The 25,015-nt window shown below is 46.3% G+C and overlaps 3 protein-coding genes across 4 annotated transcripts; 1 reads left to right on the plus strand and 2 right to left on the minus strand.

Annotated features, from left to right (window-relative positions):
* Nucleotides 1-1,187: 1,187 nt before the first annotated feature.
* On the plus strand, nt 1,188-8,356 carry LOC120835075 (delayed-rectifier potassium channel regulatory subunit KCNS2). The gene is made up of 10 exons (XM_040203620.2): nt 1,188-1,492; nt 2,662-2,838; nt 3,263-3,396; nt 3,521-3,685; nt 4,089-4,260; nt 4,520-4,603; nt 4,872-5,033; nt 5,295-5,378; nt 6,234-6,326; nt 6,404-8,356. Exons 2-10 carry the CDS (start codon nt 2,668-2,670, stop codon nt 6,845-6,847), a joined length of 1,509 nt encoding a protein of 502 aa, XP_040059554.2. The 5' UTR covers nt 1,188-1,492; nt 2,662-2,667; the 3' UTR covers nt 6,848-8,356.
* Nucleotides 7,953-19,961, minus strand: LOC120835076 (serine/threonine-protein kinase 4). The gene is made up of 11 exons (XM_040203621.2): nt 19,385-19,961; nt 17,695-17,775; nt 16,155-16,283; nt 15,964-16,078; nt 15,730-15,894; nt 14,660-14,827; nt 14,246-14,383; nt 13,781-13,906; nt 13,108-13,327; nt 11,896-12,035; nt 7,953-10,690 (listed from the first exon to the last, which is right to left on the minus strand). Exons 1-11 carry the CDS (start codon nt 19,426-19,428, stop codon nt 10,532-10,534), a joined length of 1,485 nt encoding a protein of 494 aa, XP_040059555.2. The 5' UTR covers nt 19,429-19,961; the 3' UTR covers nt 7,953-10,531.
* A 936-nt stretch (nt 19,962-20,897) lies between these two features.
* On the minus strand, nt 20,898-23,218 carry cox6c (cytochrome c oxidase subunit 6C). 2 transcript variants are annotated; one of them, XM_040204971.2, is made up of 4 exons: nt 23,054-23,218; nt 21,841-21,954; nt 21,265-21,396; nt 20,898-21,018 (listed from the first exon to the last, which is right to left on the minus strand). In XM_040204971.2, exons 2-3 carry the CDS (start codon nt 21,943-21,945, stop codon nt 21,271-21,273), a joined length of 231 nt encoding a protein of 76 aa, XP_040060905.1. In that variant the 5' UTR covers nt 21,946-21,954; nt 23,054-23,218; the 3' UTR covers nt 20,898-21,018; nt 21,265-21,270. The 2 variants fall into 2 exon arrangements, with proteins under 2 accessions (XP_040060905.1, XP_077948777.1); XM_078092651.1 differs by lacking the exon at nt 20,898-21,018 and adding an exon at nt 21,057-21,067 and having other exon boundaries at nt 23,054-23,179.
* Between the last annotated feature and the right edge of the window lie 1,797 nt (nt 23,219-25,015).

Raw genomic sequence — 25,015 nt, forward strand, 5'->3', positions numbered from 1 at the left:
CGACTCCTCTGCTCCCATAGACGTCTATGAGAGAATGACTCTACTTCTCTGTAGTGACCAGCAGGGGGCGACTCCTCTGCTCCCATAGACGTCTATGAGGAAATGACTCTACTTCTCTGTAGTGACCAGCAGGGGGCGACTCCTCTGCTCCCATAGACGTCTATGAGGAAATGACTCTACTTCTCTGTAGTGACCAGCAGGGGGCGACTCCTCTGCTCCCATAGACGTCTATGAGGAAATGACTCTACTTCTCTCGATTTATTCCTTCAGTAAACATTGTAAACATGAGTTTATGGTCTCAGTCTCTTCAATACACCGTGATGTTCATTCAGTGAGTTATGGTCCATCTGGAGTCAAACAGACATAAAGCAGATGCTTTAGGGCGGGGCCACACGCTGATTGACATGTCTCTACTAAAGACGGATACGCTGTTTCTATGTCCTCCCCAGTCCAGATATGGTGACTTCCTGTTCACTTGATTCAGAAAAATTACGTCCAAATTCCAAGTTGGTGACGACGCTCCAAAACATCAGTCAATGAGACGTCACAATGGCTACCTGCATGATTTAATAACGTCCAGAAAGTCCAATAAAAGCTTGTTGTTCACTTTAGCTCAGTATGAGGAGTCCACAATTCTTAAAATCTTTTTTGCATTTAATTTAAAAAAGGCTTTTTCGTCACTAGATTTGGAGTAGTGACCAAAAATATAATATATTATTTACCTGAGTGACATCAAGTGTTGAAGACCTGCGGATGTAAAAACAGACTTTGACTGCTAGATGGCGCCCTGTTCCCGTTTATAACACATGAAATGTTCAGAGAAAACATCAACCGTTAAGAGTTATATGAGTAGATATTTATATTGTATAGCTGTTACATACTTTTGTTTTTTTTCAGTTCTATCTGTTGTTCTTATAAATAACCTTTAGTATATTGTTGTTATTGGGGGGTTTTCCTAATAGAGCACGGAGTCAAATTCCATATGCAAGAGTAAAAAAGATTCATTATAAAAAAACTAAAAACAAACTTAATGTATTTTACTCTTATTGTTCTTCACAGCAATGATAAAAACAGTCCAAAATATGAATAAAATGTCATATACACACACACACACACACACACACACACACACACACACACTAACTCGTCATCATCAGCAGTTTGCTGTTTGAAGGTATTTCCGCTTCAGTGACGGAAAAAGCCGAAGCATTGCTCAGAGAGAGGACGCCCCGGTACCGGACCCTCCCCCCGGTACCGGACCCTCTGCCGGTTCCAGGCAGCAGGAAGGACATTTACTCACCGTGCTTCAGGGGGGACAAGCCCCCCACCTCTTCATCCTCTGCTTCTTGACTTGTTTTTCCTCTCAGCGGATCGGATTCGTTCCTCCTCAGAGGTGAAAGTAAAAACGCCCCATGGGGTGAAGGAGGGTTTGTGAGGAGGGTGATGAAGACGAGGACGTCGTGGTGAAGGAGCGTACTGATTGAACTCTCAGGTATGATGTTAATTTAGATCATATTTAACGGATTACTTATAGACCAACTTTATTTCTGTAAAATAAAGGTATTATTCATTTGAAGCTCTTATTCTCATGGAGACGTCTCGAGTTCTCATGTTTCTGCCTCACTGATAGAAAAGGATTCAAAACAACATTCTACTTAGAAAAAACAGGTTTCACTTTATCCGGCTGGTGGAGTTTTCCTGCTAAATGAAGCCTAATGAGAAGCTCACAGGGGGACATGTTGTTAAATGAATCAAGAAGCACATGTTCAAAGCTCAGTAAGTCTGAAGCTTTGAGGCGACTTCCTGTATCCAAATACTCTTATGAATTGTTTATTAAACATTATTTACACCAGCGTCTTCTTCTCCTCGGTTATTGGGGCTTTTTAACGGTTCCATGGTGAACCGGACTGTGCACCAGACTCTGGACCTTCTAAAGACTCTTAACATGGACCTTTTAACAAAAAGGAAATCAACTACAAAGTCTCACTAAACAAGTATGAAGACATTAAACTGCCACAGACACACCGGAAGCGACTCTGTCCCCTTATGGAGACAGATGTGATCTCTCAGGTTAAACATCAGCAGGAAGAAAGACTCGTAGACGTAGAGGTTCTGGTTCAGGTTCAGTCAAACAGCATTAAGTCTACTCTTCTCTCTCTAACTGGATTACTTGACATTAAAGCCACACTTTACTGCAGCGGGACACTTCCTGCTGCCAGGGTTTGTACATTTTACATTTTAAGAGGTTTCCTCATCTGCTGAGTGGTGTTGGCGTTTTATTTTGAAAGCCGTGTGGGTGTTTGAGTACATGAGAGGAGCAGTGGCAGCTACTTGTTGTCCATGTTGATAGGAAGTAAATATCAGGGTTGAAGTTTGTGTCTCTTAGAAGTTCCAGTGAAAGCCTGCTGGCTCTGGGCCAATGCTCTTTGTGCCTGTTTGTCCACTTCAGGACGTCTCGTACGTTAGATTAGCGTCTGCTCGTTATATCTCAGAAGCTTTTGGCAGATGAGATGGAATCTCAGAGGCTTCACCAAGCGGGGAACAAGAGAGGAAATACCATCTCAGGCTTCTACTTGCCAGAAAGTCCCAAAGTTTTCTTCTCGTCGTTGCCGCTGACTTAGCCGGAGATCTCAGTGGTATGATGTCATGGGTCATCGGCAGGTAACCATGGTGACGGAGCATCTGCCCTACTGGGCCCAGCAGGACTCCGGCGATGGTCTGGTCCACATCAATGTCGGCGGTCTGAAGAGGAGCCTCTGCCGCAGCACGCTGAGGAGGTTCCCCAACACACGGCTGGGAAAGCTGCTGTCATGTGACTCGGAGGAGGACATCCTGCAGGTGGGTGGAGGACGTCCTGGTTGAGGAGGTCCTGCAGGTGGGTGGAGGACGTCCTGGTTGAGGAGGTCCTGTAAGTGACTGGAGGACGTCCTGGTTGAGGAGGTCCTGCGGGTGGCTGGAGGACGTCCTGGTTGAGGAGGTCCTGCGGGTGGCTGGAGGACGTCCTGGTTGAGGAGGTCCTGTAAGTGGCTGGAGGACGTCCTGGTTGAGGAGGTCCTGCGGGTGGCTGGAGGACGTCCTGGTTGAGGAGGTCCTGTAAGTGGCTGGAGGACGTCCTGGTTGAGGAGGTCCTGTAAGTGGCTGGAGGACGTCCTGGTTGAGGAGGTCCTGCGGGTGGCTGGAGGACCTTCCAGCCTCTCACAGGACCTCCCCTCCCCTCTGTGTCTCTCGTCTCCATCTGGAAGCGTCCTCCCTCTCTCTGCAGGTGTGTGACGACTACGACGTGCAGCAGAAGGAGTTTTATTTTGATAGGAATCCGGGCCTCTTCACTTACGTCCTCCACTTCTACCAGACGGGGAAACTCCACATCATGGAGGAGCTGTGTGTCTTCTCCTTCAGGTCGGTCTTCCTGCCTCACACACGCTACATCCTGTGCCCCGTCTTTCATCCTGTCCCCCTGTCCCATGTCCTCCACACAATCTCTACATGATACTACCTTGATTTTCTGACGTGTCCTCCTCAGTCAGGAGATAGAGTACTGGGGCATCAACGAGTTCTTCCTGGACAGTTGCTGTAGTTACCGTTACCATGACCGCAAGCTGGAGGGCAGCCGCCATCACACCTGGGACGAGGACAGCGAGGTGAGCAGCGTAGACACGTCGGTGGACGAGATCTCAGACCTAAACCGGTAAGGACAGACACAGCTCAGATCTGTGGGTAGAACAGAGGACTGAGGATAGGTAAGAGGAGGTAAGGGAGGGGAGATAGGACAGAGGACAGAGAAGAGAAGCCAAGGAAGAAGCTTACTGTGACACAGGAGGGCCCAATAGGCAGTGTGGGTAAATACGGGAAAAGTCGGTTGTCCTAATTAGTGATTGTTGTCAGCGAGGAGAAGGGGACGATCACGGGACAGACATTCAATGGTTGAAACTTCAGCCTAGAAGTATATAGTTCTAATTTTAAGGGTATGCCAACATGTATGACAAATGTAAAGTATAAACAGTATACATATAAATATTTAGCGTTTTAAATGTAAGTAGATCTCCATGACTTCCCCTTCTCTCCTTCTCCTTCCTCCTGGTCCGTCACAGAGACATGCTCCACTTCCAGGAAGTGCGTCACGGTAACGTGAGGAAGTGTCTGTGGTTGACTCTGGAGAATCCGGGTTACTCCCTTCCCAGTAAGCTCTTCAGCTTGGTCTCCATCGGGGTGGTGCTCGCCTCCATCGCCTCCATGTGCATCAGCAGCATCCCGGAATACCAGGTGAGTAACGCCGGTTACACCCGTAAAAGACACCGCTAAAGTAACAGTAGCAGTAACAGACACCGGTAAAAGACACCAGTAAAGGACACTACCAAAGGTCAGCAGTAACAGACATCAGTAAAAGACACCAGTAAAAAACACAGGTAACAAACACTGGTAAAAGATGTCTTTTTCCCCCCCTGTCCTTCTGTCTACTCTCCTGTCCTTTTCTCCTCTGTCCTTCTGTCTACTCTCCTGTCCTTTTCTCCTCTGTCCTTAGACCTTTGATGATGAAGGGAAGTTAATGGAGGACCCCTCCATGCAGGCTCTGGAGGTCTTCTGCACCTGCTGGTTCACCTTCGAGGTGAGAGGACGTGTTACTGGTAGCACTAGTTCTACTTGTGGTACTGATTCTGCTGGAGGTAAATGATGGTTGTGGTTCTACTGGTGAGTCTGATTCTACTGACGGTACAAGTGATTTTGGTTCTACTGGTTACTGATAGTACTGGTGGTTCTGGTTCTACTGGTGGTACTGATTCTGCTGGTTGTGGTGGTAATGGTGCCTCTGGTTCTACTGGTGGTACTGGGGGTTCTGGTTATACTGCTTCTATTGAGTATTGTCTGTGTGTGAGGTGGTGACCCGGCTGCTTCTCGCTCCGAACAAGAGGAAGTTCTTGCACCACCCTTTGAACATCATCGACCTGGTGTCAGTCGCTCCGGTCTACGTCACCCTGCTGTTTGACACCACTGTGGGATCCGAGTCCCAACTGGGAGTTCTGGGACGACTCGTACAGGTTCAAAAGATTCTCATCGGCCATCCTAGAATATTTATACAAAATGTTACATAATGAAACATACTAACATACTGTAGAAAGTGTATTTCCTTGCAGCAGACCGGATGACTTAGCATATTGATCTCAGCTCCTGATCACTTGATTGAACTGAAACATGTTTATCTCCTTAAACTGGATCTTCAGATCCATCAGATTCTTTTGAATAAGTTATTTTTACTCTTTCTTCGTGAGGAGATTGAACAAAGCGTCTCCGTCCCTCAGGTGTTCCGCTTAATGAGGATCTTCAGAGTTCTGAAGTTGGCCCGACACTCGACGGGTCTCCGCTCCCTGGGAGCGACTCTCCGGGTGAGAACACGTCTTTTCTGTGTAACCGTCTGCCGACCTTCTGTTTGACCTTGTTTGACCTTCTGTGTAACCGTCTGCCGACCTTCTGTTTGACCTTGTTTGACCTTCTGTGTAACCGTCTGCCGACCTTCTGTTTGACCTTGTTTGACCTTCTGTGTAACCGTCTGCCGACCTTCTGTTTGACCTTGTTTGACCTTCTGTGTAACCGTCTGCTAACCCTCGGTGTGACCTTCTGTGTGACCTTCTGTGTAACCGTCTGCCGACCTTCTGTTTGACCTTGTTTGACCTTCTGTGTAACCGTCTGCTAACCCTCGGTGTGACCTTCTGTTTGACCTTCTGCTAAGATGTAGCGGATGTCCTGATTCAATGGGAGTCCAAGGTGTAACATAGTTACGCTGAGCGATGGTCAGTCGGACCAGCAGAGAAGCTGAGGGTCACGTTACCGTCTCCTTTCCTCGGGGAAGAAGAGGAGGAAGAGGAGCTCTAACTGGATTTGGATGAAATATATTTACATCCAGAACAAAGCAGCACTTTAATAAGCGCTGCGGAGAGCTTTCCTGGCCGATTTCAAAATGAGACGTCAGATTAAATCTCAGGTTCAGAGATTTACCACTGACAATAATTTAGTGTAGTAGTGAAGGCAGTAAAGTACTGCTACAGTAAACATTCAGTATGTAAGTATTGCTGATGCTCGTTCTGGAGCTACAAGTTGAGATATTACAAAGCTGTAATGTCACTAAAAGTATGTTCATAGTGAAGATATTTGAGGTGTAAATAAAAATGACCACATGTCAATAAGCAGGTTTCCATGTTTGTGCTCGTCGCCTCATTAAAGCGTCCGTCTCCTCTCTACAGTACAGCTACCGAGAAGTCGGCATCCTGCTGCTCTACCTCGCCGTGGGAGTGTCGGTCTTCTCCGGCATCGCCTACACGGCCGAGTACGAGGAGGTGGGTGTCATCATATTATTTCATCATTATCTTGTCGTTGTCGTACTGTTATCGTTCTGCTATCGTCTCCCCTCCAGGGCGTCGGTCTGGACACCATCCCGGCCTGCTGGTGGTGGGGGACGGTCAGCATGACCACCGTCGGCTATGGAGACGTAGTTCCCGTCACGGTGGCTGGGAAGCTGGCGGCGGGCGGCTGCATCCTGGGCGGCACGCTGGTGGTGTCGCTGCCCATCACGATCATCTTCAACAAGTTCTCCCACTTCTACCGGAAGCAGAAGGCCCTGGAGGCCTCGGTGAGGAACAACCACCGCAGGAAGGTGCGGATGAGCTGCGAGGACGAGGAGGACGACGACACCGACGACATGGAGGAAGACATCGACGACGAGGACGACGTAGGCGTAGTCAACTACAGCTACGTGGAACACCCATCCTACTCCTCCCTCCTGAAGAGGAAGGAGCTGCCGACCGACGTCCTGTTTGTTTCCTCTGTGGATGCCGTCCTTCTCCCGACCAACGTTTAGTTACCTTAAAAAAACAACGTCGAGCGCCGAAACACCCAATAGAACAGGAAGTAAACAGGAAGTGATCAGAGGGAACCAGGATAAGGGATTAGAACGTTATTTATCCTGGGTGAATTTAGCTGCCCCCCCGCCAGACAAACGAGCCTTCTTAACTGCTAAAATCAGTTTAGATAAAACACGTGAGCATCGTAAGTCACCATCTGCAAACTGTTTAACAAAATGGTTTGATATTTTATCTCGACCCAGGGCTGTCAATAGATTAACCAATTAATCGCACATTTTGAAATTCATTAATCACGACTAATGAATGTTGTTTTTAATGAATGTTTTTTTTCTTCTAAAGACTAAATCTTAAAAATAATGCGTAATCACTTTAGAAAGTGTGTATTATTTTAAACCCATAACTAACAAACTCTGAATTCCACCAGGTAGAACTTGTTGAGCACGTTGAACTACGACTCTTCCTGATGTCCTCGTCACTTTGCTCTCAACTCGCCGTCATTTAGCGGCTTCGTTCAAAGCGACAACAATGTCCTCACATTTAGCAGGACATTTTCAAACCATCGTCTTTTAGGGACACAGTGGTGGTCCTCTGCAGACTGCAGAGTGTGTTGAGATGGAAGTAGCTTAGCAGCTAGCTTAGCATAGCGGTGCTTTAAGTGGCCCGTTTGTCACCCACCCCTTCTGTTTGACACGTGGAGTAATTCCTCAGCTCACTTCTCTGCTGAATGTCGCGTCTCTGGTGGTTTTACTTCCAATGCAAAAAGCTCCGTCTCGATGTAACTGACTGCAGCGGCCGCTTGGTTTACGCGCCAATTTGGCTTCAGCTGATTGCAAAAATAAAAAAACATCATAGTAAAGTGAGAATGAAGGAACAAAAGTTGTATTTGCTGGATAAGATGAGAAAAAAGAAAAAGGTGGAGCAGAGAGACGGAGAAAGGAAGTGATGGGAAGAAAAGGATCATTGAAATGAAATACTATTAATATAACATAATAGTAATGTAACAATACTAATAATGGTGGTAGAATATATAGTAGTTATCTCACGTCTTTGATTCTTTGAAAAATGCCAGAAACGATTTTAACAGCAAAAACAAACAAGTGATTTAAATGCCCTCAGTTTTTATTTAAATCAACAGAACAAATATCAGTGATGTGAAACAAACTTCCACTGAATTATTCAATGCAGAATAGGAAGTTCAGAGCCAAACCGTGTGTGAAACAAGGAAAAAAAACTAAACATACAAAAGAATTAAAGAAAACAAATCTGAAGAAACGTTTGTAATCCTTGAAATTATATTTTTTACACCATTTTCTCCAGATCTCACCGTCTTTTCTATGGGGATTGCAATTTTATGTTCATATGGTTTGTATTTGTTGAACAGATTTACTATAAAACATCTGGAAATAAAAGTCTAATCATCAGCGGGACCAGAACCAGATGTGTTCTGTTCTTACTTACTTTGTTTTAATCAACACAGAAACAGGTTGACGTTTCTTCCAGTGATCACGACTGTGTTTCAGCAGGCATCATATTTAATAACAATCAAGCTGCATTATTTCTTTACATTTCCCCTTTTTTGTTTTGATTGTAACAAAGAGTTCAAACATCTGGATCATTAATCTCCTTGATATAACTTGACTGTTAAATATGTAAACATAACTCAATGACAGCGTTTCGTTTTGGGGCTCAAACCCTTAACTGACTAATCAGAACAAAGAGTCAGATGTGCTGTAATATTTACAGAACGTTAAGCTTCTATTGTTTCACCCTGAGGAGCTCAATGACCTGAGCAGCTGCTTCTCTGTGGAACTTCTAAAGATACGTAGAAAAATAAAGCTGCTTACGTGCTGCTGTAGAGGGGAGGGGCCTTCAGGCCGTAGCTTCACGCCTCAAACTGCAGCCTCTTGAGCTTCAGGCCGCAGCCTCTTGAGCTTCAGGCCGCAGCCTCTTCGGCTTCAGGCCGCAGCCTCTTCGGCTTCAGGCCGCAGCCTCTTCGGCTTCAGGCCGCAGCCTCTTGAGCCTCAGGCCGCAGCCTCTTGAGCTTCAGGCCGCAGCCTCTTGAGCTTCAGGCCGCAGCCTCTTCGGCTTCAGGCCGCAGCCTCTTCGGCCTCAGGCCGCAGCCTCTTCGGCTTCAGGCCGCAGCCTCTTCAGCCTCAGGCCGCAGCCTCTTCAGCCTCAGGCCGCAGCCTCTTCAGCCTCAGGCCGCAGCCTCTTCAGCCTCAGGCCGCAGCCTCTTCGGCTTCAGGCCGCAGCCTCTTCGGCTTCAGGCCGCAGCCTCTTCGGCTTCAGGCCGCAGCCTCTTCGGCTTCAGGCCGCAGCCTCTTCGGCCTCAGGCCGCAGCCTCTTCAGCTTCAGGCCGCAGCCTCTTCAGCTTCAGGCCGCAGCCTCTTCAGCTTCAGGCCGCAGCCTCTTCAGCTTCAGGCCGCAGCCTCTTGAGCTTCAGGCCGCAGCCTCTTGAGCTTCAGGCCGCAGCCTCTTGAGCTTCAGGCCGCAGCCTCTTCGGCTTCAGACCGTAGCCTCTTCAGCTTCAGGCCGCAGCCTCTTCAGCTTCAGACCGTAGCCTCTTCGGCTTCAGGCCGTAGCCTCTTCGGCTTCAGACCGTAGCCTCTTCGGCTTCAGGCCGCAGCCTCTTCAGCTTCAGGCCGCAGCCTCTTCAGCTTCAGGCCGCAGCCTCTTCGGCTTCAGACCGTAGCCTCTTCAGCTTCAGGCCGCAGCCTCTTCAGCTTCAGGCCGCAGCCTCTTCAGCTTCAGACTGTATCTTCCAGCAACTCAACTTGTTAATTTTCTCATTTAGAGCGTTTCAAACTAATAATCCACTTTGTTGGGTCAGTGCCATAAATCTGTCAACTCAGTGAAGAAGAAATATATACGCAGATGTACGAAGAATATCGCTGCAGGCTAAACAGAGGATGATGATGATGATGATGATGGGGAAGTTGATGAAGATGGACATGAATCAACAGACTGACTACGTTTAAATGCTCATTTACATTCCACTTTTGTCCTGCATCGACATTGTGTTGTTTGGATTGTTGGTTATATAATTGTAGTTATTGAGGTTTAACAATCTGTGTCTACGGTCTTTAGGAGACAAACATTCCTTTAAACTGACTTTATTGCATTTCAGAATAGATGTAAATGTCTCAACGTCGATCTTTTGATTGGGGGGATAAATACCTGAAGTGGTTGAGCAGTGACACAAATATATGATAGAAATGTTGATTTCATATCAATATGCAGCTCTTTGATCTTTTCAGGAATATTTGTATGTAAATGTTGTGTTGTTGCTGGATTCATAATATCTGATTACGTCGACACCAGAGTCCATCTAAATAAAACACCATGAGTTATGAACATTAAAAGACGTAAGTAGAAAACCCAACAAACAGGAACAAGTTCTGCTCAGTGATGAAGACGTTCAGCTGAGTGATGAAGAATAAAAACATTCCCTTCCTTATTATTGGTCACCGGGGCAACGGGCCTGGATCAGTTTATCAGTTCTAGTTTTTACTTAAACTTTTCCAGAAGGTTCAAGGTTTCTTGAAGTCCAGAGATGACGTGAACCTCCGGTACCTTAAGCAATGACGTACCGACGTGAAGAAGAAGAATTAATCCAGTATAACAAAGAGGAAGATCTGCAGAGTTCAGAGGTCGGAGGTTCTTCTTCAGTGGTTCCCCCCTCAGAAGTTCTGCTGCCGACGCTTCTTGGCCTCAATGGCGTCCATGATGGGCCTCCTCTTGGTCTGGTAGCGGCGCCGGATCTCCTCGATCTCCTGCTCCATCTGAGGGTCCAGAGAGGCCAGACGGAGGCGAAGCTCCTCCACCGACCACGAGCTCACCTGCAGACACACATTTATGGTTTTAACAAACTCCTGCTCCTCGTTTCCAGCCGTCAAGCAGAAAGCAGATGAACAAGCTCCTTCTACCCAGGTGACACTTATCTGGTGTCCCTTCAGGTCCAGAGAGCTCCTTCTGAAGGAGGATTCATCTGATCTCATACAGATTCATGAAGACTGGAACGGTTCACGTTTGTTCATATTAAAGAATCGTCTTTGTTCTTTAGTGGTTTGATATTGATTTCTTCTAGAAATACCCGATCGAGGGGGCTGATGAATGCATTGGCCCTCGCGGCTCTACCAGCAGCACTTTGGCTATTTATTACCCACAAATCAATGGGGCAGAAATAACACCGGTTAGGGCAGGAGGGAAAGTTCTCTTTGTTCTCAGTGATTGATTATCACAGGAAACAAATGTGAGGATATTAATGACTCGGTTGTTGGCCAATAGAAATGCACATTTCAGCCGTGACCGATGCTGCTTCATTCAACCTTCATGTCTCCTTGAGAAGAGACAGGAAGCAAACAAGGAAAAGAGAAATAGACATAAAAGGATCTTTGTCTCAAGAATGGAGGTTAGACTCCGCCCACATGCTGCACGATGACATCATCAATAGAACGAACGCAGATGTAACATAAATATGTCTCAATATATTCAACTAAATGTGACGAGGGCCTCCTCTTCATCACTACTAGGTGATGAAGAGACAACATGAGGCTCTTTTGGATAAATACATGATGAACAACATCTGGAAGCAGAATACAGAAATAACCAAGTGGACGGATCTAAAAATAAGCCGACGTCTTTAGATAAAAGAATAAATAGGTTTCCATCCTGAGGATTCTAAGGGGACAATAAACCCGTCGCACACACACTTCCTGTTCCACTGAAGTGTCAATCAGCTGCTGATTCACTCACTTCACCGTGTAAAAATAGCTGCTAAAAAACACCTTTCGCATTTATTCTCTTCCTTGTTGTCGTTGTCAAAAAGTTCAGTGTCAACGTTTCTTCCTCTTTTTAATACGTGTGTTGCTTAGCAACCACCTATGCATGCTAATGTTAAGCTAATGGCTAGCACAGGTTAGTTACTGGACTCTGATCATAAAGTCACCATTTATTCTTTTATTAAAACATAAACAAAGGTCTGGTCCTCCAGGACCTTCTGGTGAACCGGTCTCATGTAAAGCTGTGTGTGTGTGTTACTCACCACCTGGAGGTCTCCTTCAGGCGGCCCGCGGTGGTCTGCCGGGTCTCCCCCCCCCTCCCTGTGGCTGTTGGCCTCCTTCTCCTTCTGCTCAAAGTACTGCAGGAAGGACGGCTTGGCCGGCTGCATCGTCTCGTCTCTCCCTGAAACGTTCACGCGCACACGTTCGTTACGGCGTCTCCGGAAGAATAAACCTGCTCTCACCAGGTTGAAAAAAAGATTGATTTACTCGGTTTTATAATGTATTAATGACATCATCACAGAGGATGTAAGACAGGACAAGGGGAAGAGGACAGAGTGCGTCTAGCTTTGCTTATGAGACGCACAAGAAGCAGCAGGAGCCTCGAAGTAGAAAAAGTCTGGACTGATATTTGTACTTTAATCCAACACAGCAGAGACGCCACAGGCTGAACCTTAAAATGCAGCTGAAGGGTTTTATTTAAACGGACGCGTATCAGGTCCCTGATGTCAGAGCGTCGTCTTGACGGTCCTTGAACACATCGTTTCAATGGGACACTAAACGCTGACGTGTTGTATTTCAACAAAAGCTTTTACTCTTCGTGTGTCTTTGAATCTCCACTTGTTCTAATCAGACTCTGCTGAAAACAATGCTGAGCTCCTGAGTCAGACTACGGCATCATGATTGATCGATCGATTTGGGTCATGTGACCACCAAGTGGACAAGAGGCTCCGTGACCAACAATTAAGAGGCTTTTTATTATTCAGCAGCATTAGTAAGGATCAATATCTGATCTCACACACACACACACACACACACACACAGCTGAAGATGCTAAAGGCAATTAGAAGCTCTAGATGTTCCTGTCTTAATGCAGTTTGAACTGAAGTGAAGTGGAGATCAATACTAACTCGATAGGAGGACGTCAGACAGGAGACGGTCCGCGCGCGTGTGTGTGTGTGTGTGTGTGTGTGTGTGTGTGTGTGTGTGTGTGTCTTTCTGCTCCTCGTCTCTAAATGGGACATTTTTCTCTCCTCGTCTTTCCTCTTAATACGTTTATTGTGAAGCAGTAAAATACCAAAGCACTCTGCTCCCACGTGCAGCCTTCCTGCCAGTAAACCCGATACCGACGTGTTGGGAGGGCAATGCATGCTGGGAAATCACCCCACTCGCCACACGCACAGAGCTCCCTCTAGTGGATGAACAGTAAACTGCTCAAGTTCAGATCCACGTTTGAAAGAGACCACTGGACTCACTCTTCATGGTGCCGGCTTCTTCCTCGTCCTCTTCGTCCGAGTTGATGACCATGGTGCCCAGCTGTGACCTCATGGTCCCCGTGTCGCCATCGTCGTCGTGGGCGATCATGGTCCGAGCCGTGCCGCCGAGGGAACCCGACAACGAGCCGGCGACCCGGACGGTCCCCGAGTCACCGGCCCCCGCCCGCACCATCGTGCCCTGGTCCACCTCGTCCTCGTCCTGCAACACGGGGCAACTTTAGCCCACGCGAGGACCAACAGGCGCACCACCGCTGACCGATGGAGCCTTCTGAGGTGTTCCAAATATTCAATGAAATGTTTCCATATCTTAGTTATCGAGATTATTAATGCTCTATAATAATGTATATGGTAGCAAAACCCTAATATATATATATATATAAAAATATATATATATATATATATTTTACATTAAGTTTATAACCTAAATGAACATGTTGAGCCTGAACGCATCACAATGGAACTGAAGTGGGCCTCTGTTAGCCATTAGCTAACGCTACTAGCCCCCCCCAACAGTGAGTGATGACATCATCAATGGTTGAGACCACAGGTGTCACGTGATCATTCCTCATTCTTCACGGCCTGAATTGAAGGAAGTTTGAGGACGTTAAAACCAAATGAAAAATGAAGCAGCCACGGTTTCAGTTTCGGTTACCGAGTTGTCTTCGTCCTCCTGCTGTCTCTGCTCGGCCTCCTCTTGTCTTTTCAGTTTGATCTCCATGGCGTCTGTGATCAGAGCTCTGAGGACCGAGCTGGGCTTAGGACACTTGATGAAGGGATGCTGGAGGAGAGACGGACAAAAGACAGATGAAGTAAGAGAAAGAGACCGAGAGAAGTCTCCACATCTTCAGACGAGAAGCTACAAGAAAGTCTCCTCACGTTGGTAAAAGAATCAGTTTAACCACATAAACTATTTACCATGGAACTGTGTAACTAAAAGCTTCAATAAAGCGGATTTAGAGCGTAATGAGATGTACATCTGATGGTGGTTGTCCCTGCTGACTCACTACTCCGTATTGTACGTTCTGTACACATGTTAAAATGGAACCATGTACAACAACAACCTGCGAGCCCTGCGACACAAAAGCGCATTGAGGCTGCAGAACTTCCCCGCTGGTACCTGCAGCAGCTGGGTGGCCGTCGCCCTGTTTTCAGGGTTCTTCACCAAACACTGGCTGACAAAGTCCTGGAAGGACGGCGACCACAGATCGGGATTCCTGAAGGTCGGCGGAGGGTTGGTGGGAATCATGAAGATGGCCTGGAAGAGAAGAGAGAAATAGGTGTGCATCAGTGAGTCTGTCAGGAACAACAGGGCGCCATCGTGTTGGTGGAGCTGCTACACTGTTAGTGGAGACGGAGCCAGACTCCATTTAGAAAACAAGCCTTTTAAAAGTAGTTTGCTCGTCGTCTTATGGAGAGAATGAACAAAACATGAAGGTCAGACTTTATTATTATTAGGTCGTCATTTCAGCATCACTTCATATTGCACCAAATAATAAACTGTCTATGACACACACGGAGCCCCCGCTCTCACCCTCATGGGGTGTATGTCGGCGTACGGCGGCTTGCCCTCGGCCATCTCTATGGCCGTGATGCCCAGGGACCAGATGTCTGCCACGCAGTTGTACCCGATCTCCTGTATGACCTCCGGAGCCATCCAGAAGGGCGTGCCGATCACCGTGTTCCTCTTGGCCATGGTGTCCTGAGGAAGAGACATCCTGCATCAACAAGGGAACACGTTGATGGATATCGACAAGTCAGCGGCCTGCCGACGCACCCAGATGCACAATGCGCTGATCCAGCTTCAAACCACCACTGTGTAGCTGCACTAGATGGAGGCTGGGATCTCACCACACGGCTGCATGGAGGCAACATCTGTGTTCTCTTGGTATGTGGAGACATGTCCCTGTTCTAGGTAGCGTGGTGAGTGAGGAGACCAAACCAGACTCATTTGGATTAAACCAGCGCGGCTAACCAGGAAGCCTGTAATGCATTTATTTACAGATTTAAGTTCATCTCATCGCACTCGTTGTTTAGCTGTACTTGTGTTGTATACATGTACTGAACTACAATGATGGTAAGAATCTAATGAATAAGCTTTAGGTGAACGTGTGAGCGTAGTTTAGAGAAACAGTTCTGAGGTTAAAAAAAATCCTGTTAAATTTGCTGATTTGTATTTTTCTTTATAAATGATTACGTTCAAGAAGCAACATGTACTTTCTGAAGTATCTTTGCACTGTGAAGTTCTGTTTTAGAATAAAAGGGTTGCTGTTTTTAATCCGATTAATTGATTGTCAGAATAATCGATAGTTGCAGCCCTGAGTGACAGTAACGTGATCCAAAGGTCTGTGAGTCACTGAACAATCTACTCGGCTACATGTCCGTGATTTGAAAATGGTTAGCACTTAGCTACCGTTAGCTCGGCGTAGTTACATCTCATTCTGGTGGGAATCACTGTAGAAGGAGTAACGTTCAGGTGTCACCGTAGATCTGAACTTTGACGCCTACATGGCAGCAGAAGCAGAGAGAGCTTCATCTCCACTGATTCGGTGTCAGATCTGTTTGACCTTTGCACCCATCTAACCCAAACCCAGGTAACCTCACCGTGAGCTGTCCGGCCACGCCGAAGTCGGCCAGCTTGGCCTGACCCTCCGAGTTCAGCAGGATGTTTCCCGCTTTGATGTCCCTGTGGATCTTCCTCATGAAGTGAAGATACTCCAGACCCTTCAGAGTGGACTGCAGGATGGCGCAGATCTCCTCCTCCGTTATCTACGGGGACAGAAGACTCAGTCACATGTCCTCTGTGCTGTGTGTGTGTGTGTGTGTGTGTGTGTGTACCGTCTTGTTGCGTAGCCGGATGATGTCAGAGACCGATCCGGCTCCACAGTACTCCATGACGATCCACAGGTCGCTGTTCTTGAAGTAGCTGCCGTAGTAGCGCACCACGTGAGGGCTGAACACAAGCTGGAGGTGATTATTGTGACAAAGGCACCGATCAGACTCGAGCTGAACAAGAAGAACCCGCGGACCTGTTGCACTGCTGCATGATGGAGATCTCCTTGATGATCTCCTGCAGGTCCGACTCCACGGGAACCTGCTTGATGGCTACGATCTCCCCGGTCTCTTTGTAATGGGCTTTGAACACACAACCATACGACCTGCACACGCACACACAGAGGGGTCACATGACCTGTGCAGGAGTTTTTTTTATCTGATTCATCAATTAATCAAAGAAATAATCGACTGATTAATCGATTATTAAAATAATAGTTGCAGCCCTGGTGTTGACAACAGGGGAGAAGATGGTGAGATCATGTGACCTCAGCTCCTCTCAGTTTAACCTGCTGCACCTCATTCCTCAGTAGGAATGCTGCTACACAACCACACTCACAGGGTCCCGCTGACTCCGTGAGGCTTTGGTTCCGTCCCATCGTTAAGTGTTTGAGGCTCAGATATTTGGAGCCATTCATGAGTCGGCATTGATGCCGATTTAGTCCACGGGAATTAACCACCAGACAAACGGGGTAACCAGTGAACGCACGGAGAATAACACGCGTGTTCAGACCGTCATAATAAGATGTATACATTTAAAACATCAAGAACTAAAGATGATGAAAAAAATGAAATCAGAAGATATTTATTCATAAAATATATGACATCAAAGCAATTTAGGCAAAAAACAAGGCACTTTTTAAAATGACCTTATTTTATGAGGAAAGAGACACGTTGAAATCAGAGAGTAAAACATTAAATAGATAGCTACCTGCGGCTTAAGACGGAAAACATCATGTCTGCCCTCTGAACATTTCAATAGGTGTACCTCAAGGCTCCATCTTAGGCCCTATTTTGTTCTCCACTTATATTAATGATGGCGGCAAAGCGGCTGGAAATCATCAGCATCATGTATTCAGCTGGTCCCTCACTCCAACACACCAAAGCATCACCTCCATCAACAGCCACAAACTCCAAAAAGACCAAATGTTTGCTGTTTGAAAAACCTCATCCTCCCCTCCCCAGATGTACGGCGCTGACGGCTCGGAGCTGCAGTCAACATGTTCAAACATACGCTGCAACAAGTCATAGGTGTCTGCTGCATCAGCCCTCACTTCTCTCTCTCCATTTTTACAAAGAACTTCCAGTAATCTGCCTTTTTTTGTACAGTGCTTATGAACGTAACCATGTTGTCCGTAGCCGTTTGTTTTCATGCGATTGTCATATTGTATCGGTGCCGTTTGTGTCACTGTGCCGCTGCCTCTTGGCCAGGTCATCACTGTAAATGGTGAATTGGTTCTCAATTGACTTGGTTAAATAAATAAATCATTCTACACGTTGTCATGGCGACGTGACATGTGACATGGAATAAAGAGACACGTTGACATTAATCGGTTTGTTCTAATGATGAAACCAAAGGTTCCATAAACGATCGAAGCTCCGAGCTTCTTTACTTCCTGTTAGTCGAGCTCATCGTTTACAACAGGAAGTGCGTTGAGAAACAGGAAATGAAGCGGCAACGTTTATGATGATGAGCAGAGACGGGAGGCGGTGGGACAGGCAGACGGACGGACTCACCCTTCACCCAACTTCTCCAGGACGTCAAAGACTTCCTCTGGCTGCTTGGTGAGGCTGTCCTCGCTCAGCTTCTTCAGCTGTCTGTGGAGGGGGGGGCAGCTTGTTTAATTCCTCCAAGAACCACAAATGCATCCAAACCCCCAAAGAAACAAAGAAACGACGTGGTGACCCGAGTGTGGCCTCCGTCGAGGGAAATGGAACGTTCCTGTATTTCTCGTTTCTAGTCTTCTGATCACTCAGACGCTTCATGTCATCATTCACACACCGATGACAGCAGCTCCCACTCACAAAGCCTCACCTCCACCCACCACACTGGTCACAGCTACACAGCAATGCTGGGGTTAAGTGCCTTGCCCAAGGACACATGTACACGCGGTTTCCAGGACCTGCGATTGAACTGACGATCTTCTGATCCGAGGACGACCCACAGTCGCCTACTATTATTATTATAATAATAATAATATATGCGATCAGTGTCACTTTGTCCTTGGTAATGTCTACAGAGTCTCAAGTCACTGTTCTGAAATAGAAGGGCCAATAAGGTCAAAGGTCAGGATGTAGAGGGTACCAGTTAGAAGATGCGAGATGGTGGTCGACTGTTTGGATGTACATGGCGGTGGCTAACAGCTGACAGGGACCATGTTTCCGTTTATCTTTACACAGATGACATATTAATGATCACAGCTCCTTCAAGGCGTGTGTTTAAATATACAACTTCAAGGGAACAAGTCATCATGTTAAATAAAGCAGCAGCGCCTCAGAGGTCTTCTGATGAGGAAACAGAGTTTCAGCAGCATCCTCCTGATTAGTGGACCGAGCAGGAACTACTCGGTTCCTCCTGTCAATCAACTGCTATGACCTATGAATTCATATCTGGACACAACCAAATATCCTGCAGAAGAAAACTCAAGGACTTCACATTTGAGAATCCTGAAAGATGAGAATAGTTTCCAATCAATAACCTGAAGATGAACCAAGATGAGTGACTTCATTGATTTGATTAATGTGGAATGAACATATTAAAACACCTGAAGTCAATAGAACAACAATTACGGACTCAACAAGATCAAATAAACTACATGACCTAAAATCACTGTGGCCTCATTAAAACATGCAGCGGAAACACAACTAATAGTTGGTAAAACTTCAGGGTGAAAACATATGATGGGGAATGACTGTTAATTTAAACTCATTTCTGTCCTGTAAGCTCTCAGCAATAAACAAAAAGCTCTGATCTGAAACATCAACTTCAGTAAAATACAAAAAATGATTTTAATTCAGGTTAAATCGAGTTAAAGTAACTGACAATTACTCTAAATGAATTACATTCAGTTTAACTTATCTGTGTAATAATATATGTATTTGTTGTGTAATGTTCAGTGGTGGATGAAGTACTAGTGCAGTAATACAATACTACTACAGTATTAGTCAGTGTAGTATTAGTAGTATTAGTCTACCTTGTAACTGACAGGTCACATGTGTGTGAATATTGATTAACCAAATAACGAAGGAAAGTTTTCTAAATAGTTTAACAGGTCGTATTTCAGGAACTGTGTTACTTGAGGTGAATTCTGCTCCGGTGTTGATGACGTCACTCACTCGGCGTTACCGGGTGTCGGACTACCTGCGGCTAACCGGACACGATCAATGATTGATGATCGATGACCTGTCATCAGGAGCATCACGTTACCTGCGCGGGTGGTTCCTCATCTGTACTCTGTCCTTGTTCTCCATGTTGTCCTCCTCTCAGCACCTCCTTCCGCTAAGCTAACTCCAAAAGCAACCGCCTGCTAGCTCGCTAGCTACGTGGCTAGCAGCAGCTAGCAGGGAGCGCGTCCTGTTAGTTCCCCGCGGCGTCTCGTCCACGCGTCAGCCCGCGAAACACATGCCGCGAACCGTGAATCCTAAGTGACGCGGGGTGTAGACACCGAGCAGACTTCACACCGGGACCGGGGCCTCGTCTCCGGGTTCATCCATTTCCTCACAGGGTCCTGAACTACTTTGAACTTTTCTTACAAAACCCGCTCGGCAGCCGTTTGAAACGCACCAGGAAGTCAGTCAGGGGAGGCGGGCCGGACAAAGGCTGCGGCGCGCCGCGTCACCGGCAGGGCGGCGCCACAGACGCTGCGGTATGACGCGTCACCGGCAGGGCGGCGCCAGAGACGCTGCGGTATGACGCGTCACCGGCAGGGCGGCGCCAGAGACGCTGCGGTATGACGCGTCACCGGCAGGGCGGCGCCAGAGACGCTGCGGTATGACGCGTCACCGGCAGGGGGCGGCAGGTACACTAATATGCGTATGTTCATTATCACATGTCATTTAGCTGACGCTTTAATCCAAAGCGATTTACAATAAGTGCATTTCAACCATAATGACACAAACTCAGAAGAACGAGAAAGTGCAATTTCATCAAGTAAGTTGATTTACAACTTGCTGTAGATACTTGCATGGTACGTGAGCACCAGTGTTTAGAACTGGATGAGCCACCGGTACCAGTGAAGAGAGCGGAGGAGGGGAGGAGTGAGGGAGAACTTAGGAAGGTTAAAGACCAGTGGAGCTGCTGCATTCTGGATGAGCTGCAGAGGTGGAATGGTGGTAGCAGGAGAGAGTTACAGTAGTCCAGGACCTGAATCAGTACCTGCGCTGCCTTCTGAGTGAGGACGTGTTCTCCTGATGTGAATAGATGGGGTCCAGCTTCCATCCAGGACCTGGTCCAACCCGACACCCCGACCTCTGACCTCTCCGCTCTGCATGTGATAAACTGCTTGTTCCTCCTCACTGAGAGCAAAACACTCGACTAGATCTCCACTCTTTGCTGTCCTGCTCCTAAATGGTGGAAGGAGGTCTGTGAAGACATCAGGACCACAGAGAGCCTTCACATCTTCAGACTAAAGACACACCTCTTCACACTCTACCTCCACTAACACACTAACTGGATCACTTACATTGGACTTATAATGGTTTTTATCTACAGCAAGTTGTAAACTGGCTTATTTGATGAAATTGCACTTTGTTGTTTGTCGTTCTTCTGACTTTGTTTCCTGATGGTTGAAATGTTCTTATTGGAAGTCGCTTTGGATAAAAGTGTCAGCTAAATGACGTGATGGAATGTAAATACTGTTAGTAAAACTACCGGCATGGACAGTTCTACAGCATTTATGCAACAGTATATTTGACACATCAGTAATTCATCGGAGATCCGCTTTTACATTAATAGAATATTTTATTTAAAAGGAACCAAACAGCACAGCCGTGTTCATGTCTAAACCGGTCAATAACGAGAGGAACTTGATCCTCGGAAGGAAGGAGCGATGGGACGAAGAGCTGGAAGAAAACGAAGACGACTGTCAGATGGGGACACAGTGACGAAGAGGACAAACAGATGGTGCATTTCTGACAAACATCAAAGTCTCCAACTAATATTTAGATGAACCGGTTTGGGGTCACATTATACTTAAAGTCATTCTTCCTCACAGTTGAGTAAAGTTCATAAATAAAGTCCTTGTATTAGTTTGATCTGATAGAACTAGAATACTAATGTTCCTCCCTTTGGTCCACAGACTGACTCACAGAGGTCTACTCTCCGGAGGGCTGCACGCTCTCGAACACGCCGGCCTCCTTCATGGCGTTGAACTCTTTGACGGCGTCGTACTGCTTGTAGAAGTCGGCGTAGGCCTTCTTCCGTGGCTCCGTCACGCCGTACTGAGGAGAAACCAGACACACTCGGCTCATCGTTTGGACTTTAAATTCCACCAAAACTTAAACTTCAGGTTCACATTTGTTTTTAAAATAATCAAAACCATTGAACATGATTTGGCGCCATGTAAAGTATCTCAGTGACTTGAAGTTAAAGTGGTAAAACTGGAATCTTTCATTTCTCAGAAACAATAAAATCAAAAACATATATTATATATATATAATATACATATATAATATACATATATATATACATATATATATACATATACATATACATATATAATATACATATATGAAGGTATTCTGTGCGCTTTTCTTTACAGCCCAAAGCTGAATTTGGAGATTGAGCAATAGATGGAAACAGACGATGAACATCAGATTCACGAGGATCAGGTTTGTGTCGGCGACATCGTCCCATTTTCAGGGATTGTGAAGGTTGCGTCTCACCTTGAAGGCGATGGCGGCCACTAGCGACAGGCCGAAGGCGATGGGCAGGTGGAACCGGAGACGCTTCCCCAGCAGCCCCCTCATCAAAGGTTTAGGGAGAGACATGACGATCACCTGCAGGGAGGATGGCGACGTTAACACAGCGTTTTGTGCTCAAGATGAACACACACAGTCAGCGTTAGTTAGCGAAACAGACGCAATATGTAATCAACTGGAAACAAGCCACACACACACACACACACAAATAAAATAAGACGCCCGTTGCTGCATTTTACATTTGTGGTTCCACCGCTTGATCGGTGTACCTCACAAGGTATGAGGACGTTACTTTAATCATCGCAGTCCTCCTGAAACACTGAACGAGGCAGCGTTTCCTATGCTAAAGGGGCTGACACAGAAGGCTTTGAAGCACCACTCATATGGTGGTCTCGGCCCCTCACACGTCATGTCAACTGCAGTGTGTGAGGGGGCCATGAGACCTTCACTGACCTCCTGGATGAGATAACAATTAGTCTTATGTTGACAAAGTATTGCTATAAACACCATTAAGCCTATAAGATAACAGGTGAACATGCCAAAGTCAGTTTTCATATCACGAACGTTATTTATTCAATCGTGTTAATGATTATCATGATGGAAGATGATTTGGGGGTTCAAAACTGATTTTCTTGCTCAAACGTTGAGGCTTCAGTTAACTTTAATCTCTTCCCTGCATCACATAAGGTGTGTGTGTGTGTGTGTGTGTGTGTGTGGGAGGGGGGGGGGGGGTGACCTTTCCGTGAGACGGGGCCTGTTGCGCACGGTGTTATCGGACGTTATGCTCCAACGTCATCAAGGAGCGTCAGGTGGACGTTAGCTAGCATTAGCAGTAAGCGTTGTGCTAACCGAAGAAGCACATTTGCGCTCAAAGTAGTCGGGATTGTGTTAATAGAAAGACTGATGAATTGGTATTTCAGTTAAACAACCAGTGGAACTAAAAGTTAAAATAGACAATGTAACAAACCAACTAGCGATTATAATACAGGCTCGATTAGATCTCGATTAGATCTTAGATGTGGCGATGAGCTAACACTAGCTAGACACTGCTATCAACCATCCAAAATAAGCCAGCAAAATTAGGGATGAATGGCAAAATGGAGGACTATTAATACTGGAAATGGAAATGTTGAGTTAAACAATTAGACGATAAAATAGAACTATAGCGAACACTCACCGGTTTGGACTCACGACCTTCACGGAACGAGCTAACACTGACCAGCTTAGCTTCTCTACCGGAGAATTTTCTACTGGAGCCTCCGAGGGACCAAATGAGTCACCGCGGAAAGCGAAGTAATAAACTGTCACTCATGATTCCACGCCCCTCTCAGTTGATGCCCCGCCCCCTACGCTGCATCAGGGTCAAAAGTCTGAATGTGAAAAAAAGAAATAAGATCTGCAACTGAAGAAGAAAAAGAATGAAAAAATATTTTATTCAAAAAATTATATAACTGAGTAAAACTATATTCAACCTGAAAATGTGTTGCGTGCACTTACTTTTATTTTGAATACAAAATACTTTGTCTTAAACAGATCTTAAACATTGAAATATCTTTCAATGTTCAAGATCTGGGTCCCGTCCCTCCACGAAACCACGAAAAGAACAAATAGTGACACATTCATAGTCTCAGAAACAGATATGAATAAAAAGGGAGGAGTTCATCTGAGGATTTCACAGAGAGCGAGAGAGGGAGATTTTTATAGTTGTTTTTAGAAAACCTTTATTTTACTTCAAAGAATATGTACGAGAAATAAACATAGCAAGCAGACCAATAACAAGAAACAAATAATACAATACAAACCCGTAGCTCCTCACATTGTATTGAAAGGAGGGTTAAAACTAGTTCCTCTGCAGGGAAACATTCTATTTCATCGTTGCACCATTTTTCATTACAATCCTGCATGCTATTGAAAAACCTAAAATCAACCCAGATTCTAGCTCTTATTGGTGCAATATGTCAAAATATGAAGGGCTTCCTGCCCTATTCTGTATTCTACTGTTTTTCCCAGTTGCCTCTCCAACCAAGTGTTACATCAGCTTCCATTTGGAGGCGCTTTTTTGTAGCTGACTCCTAAAATAAAGGTGGACCAGGTCTCACCAAACCCTTTAAAAACCTCCCGCGGTGTGTTAGAAAGCCTCTCACAGTGGAACGCGGTCTCTTCCTGCTCACGGAACGCTTAACGTTTAGAAACTGTGGGATTAATAAGCATCATGTCTTTAAAACTCTCGTTGAACACGGTTAGAAGATCCTCCTCATTCTCGCTCCAGAGCTCTTTGTAAAGCTCCACCGGAAGCCCATCTCTTCCTGGGACCCCCCCGTGCCCTGCAGAGCCGAGTCCAGTTCGTCTGCCAGGCATTCACCTCTTCAGACCTTTGGTAGCTCATTAATGTTCTCATACTCGTCAGAGTAAAGTAAGTGAAAACTTCTGGATGTCGTTTGCGTCTCTGAGCTCCTCCCTGAATCAGAGCTGTGGAAACGACCAGTTCTTCTTCTCCAGACCGAAGAAAGACTTTGATGGCCCCCCGAGCCTTCGTGCCCAGCAGGTCTGCAAGAGCAGATTTTTTAGTTTTGAGATCTTCAATATGATCTCGATTTCCAGTGGATTCTGCCAAGTTCTGCAGTTACACAATTCCAGTCTCCAGATCTCCCATAGATCTGGAGACGTCCCGTGTGACATGCGAGTGTCCTGCTGACAGAGACTTTCCCCCGATCGCACCACTGTGTCTAAGAGGCAAAACCTCCTTAAAATGTGCATCTCGTAAGAGAGGCGTGTTAAAATGCCAGTATGCACTTTTTGATCTCCCATTTGAGACACAAACGTTGCACAGAACCAGAGCTGGTCAGTGCACCCAGCAGGCGGCACGCTGCGCTTTCTATAGATGTTGAAGTGTTTAAAACAATAAAACCTTCCCCCTCTGGCATGAGCCCACGTGTGCTGTCTGTCGTGTCCATTCCCTCCAGACATCGACCACCTCATGATCCTCCAGCAGCTAGGAGGGGTCGGAGGTCATACTATGGGCCTTAAGGGGTACACCCCGGCTGACATGGAGACAGACAACAATTCAGCCTCCTGCGGGTGATTTAGTCACCAGATGACCTCACTAACCAATTAAGCCAGTTAAACTCACCAGCACGTG

Source organism: Gasterosteus aculeatus, chromosome 17 (genome assembly GCF_964276395.1).
Source record: "Gasterosteus aculeatus chromosome 17, fGasAcu3.hap1.1, whole genome shotgun sequence".
Lineage (NCBI taxonomy): Eukaryota > Metazoa > Chordata > Actinopteri > Perciformes > Gasterosteidae > Gasterosteus > Gasterosteus aculeatus.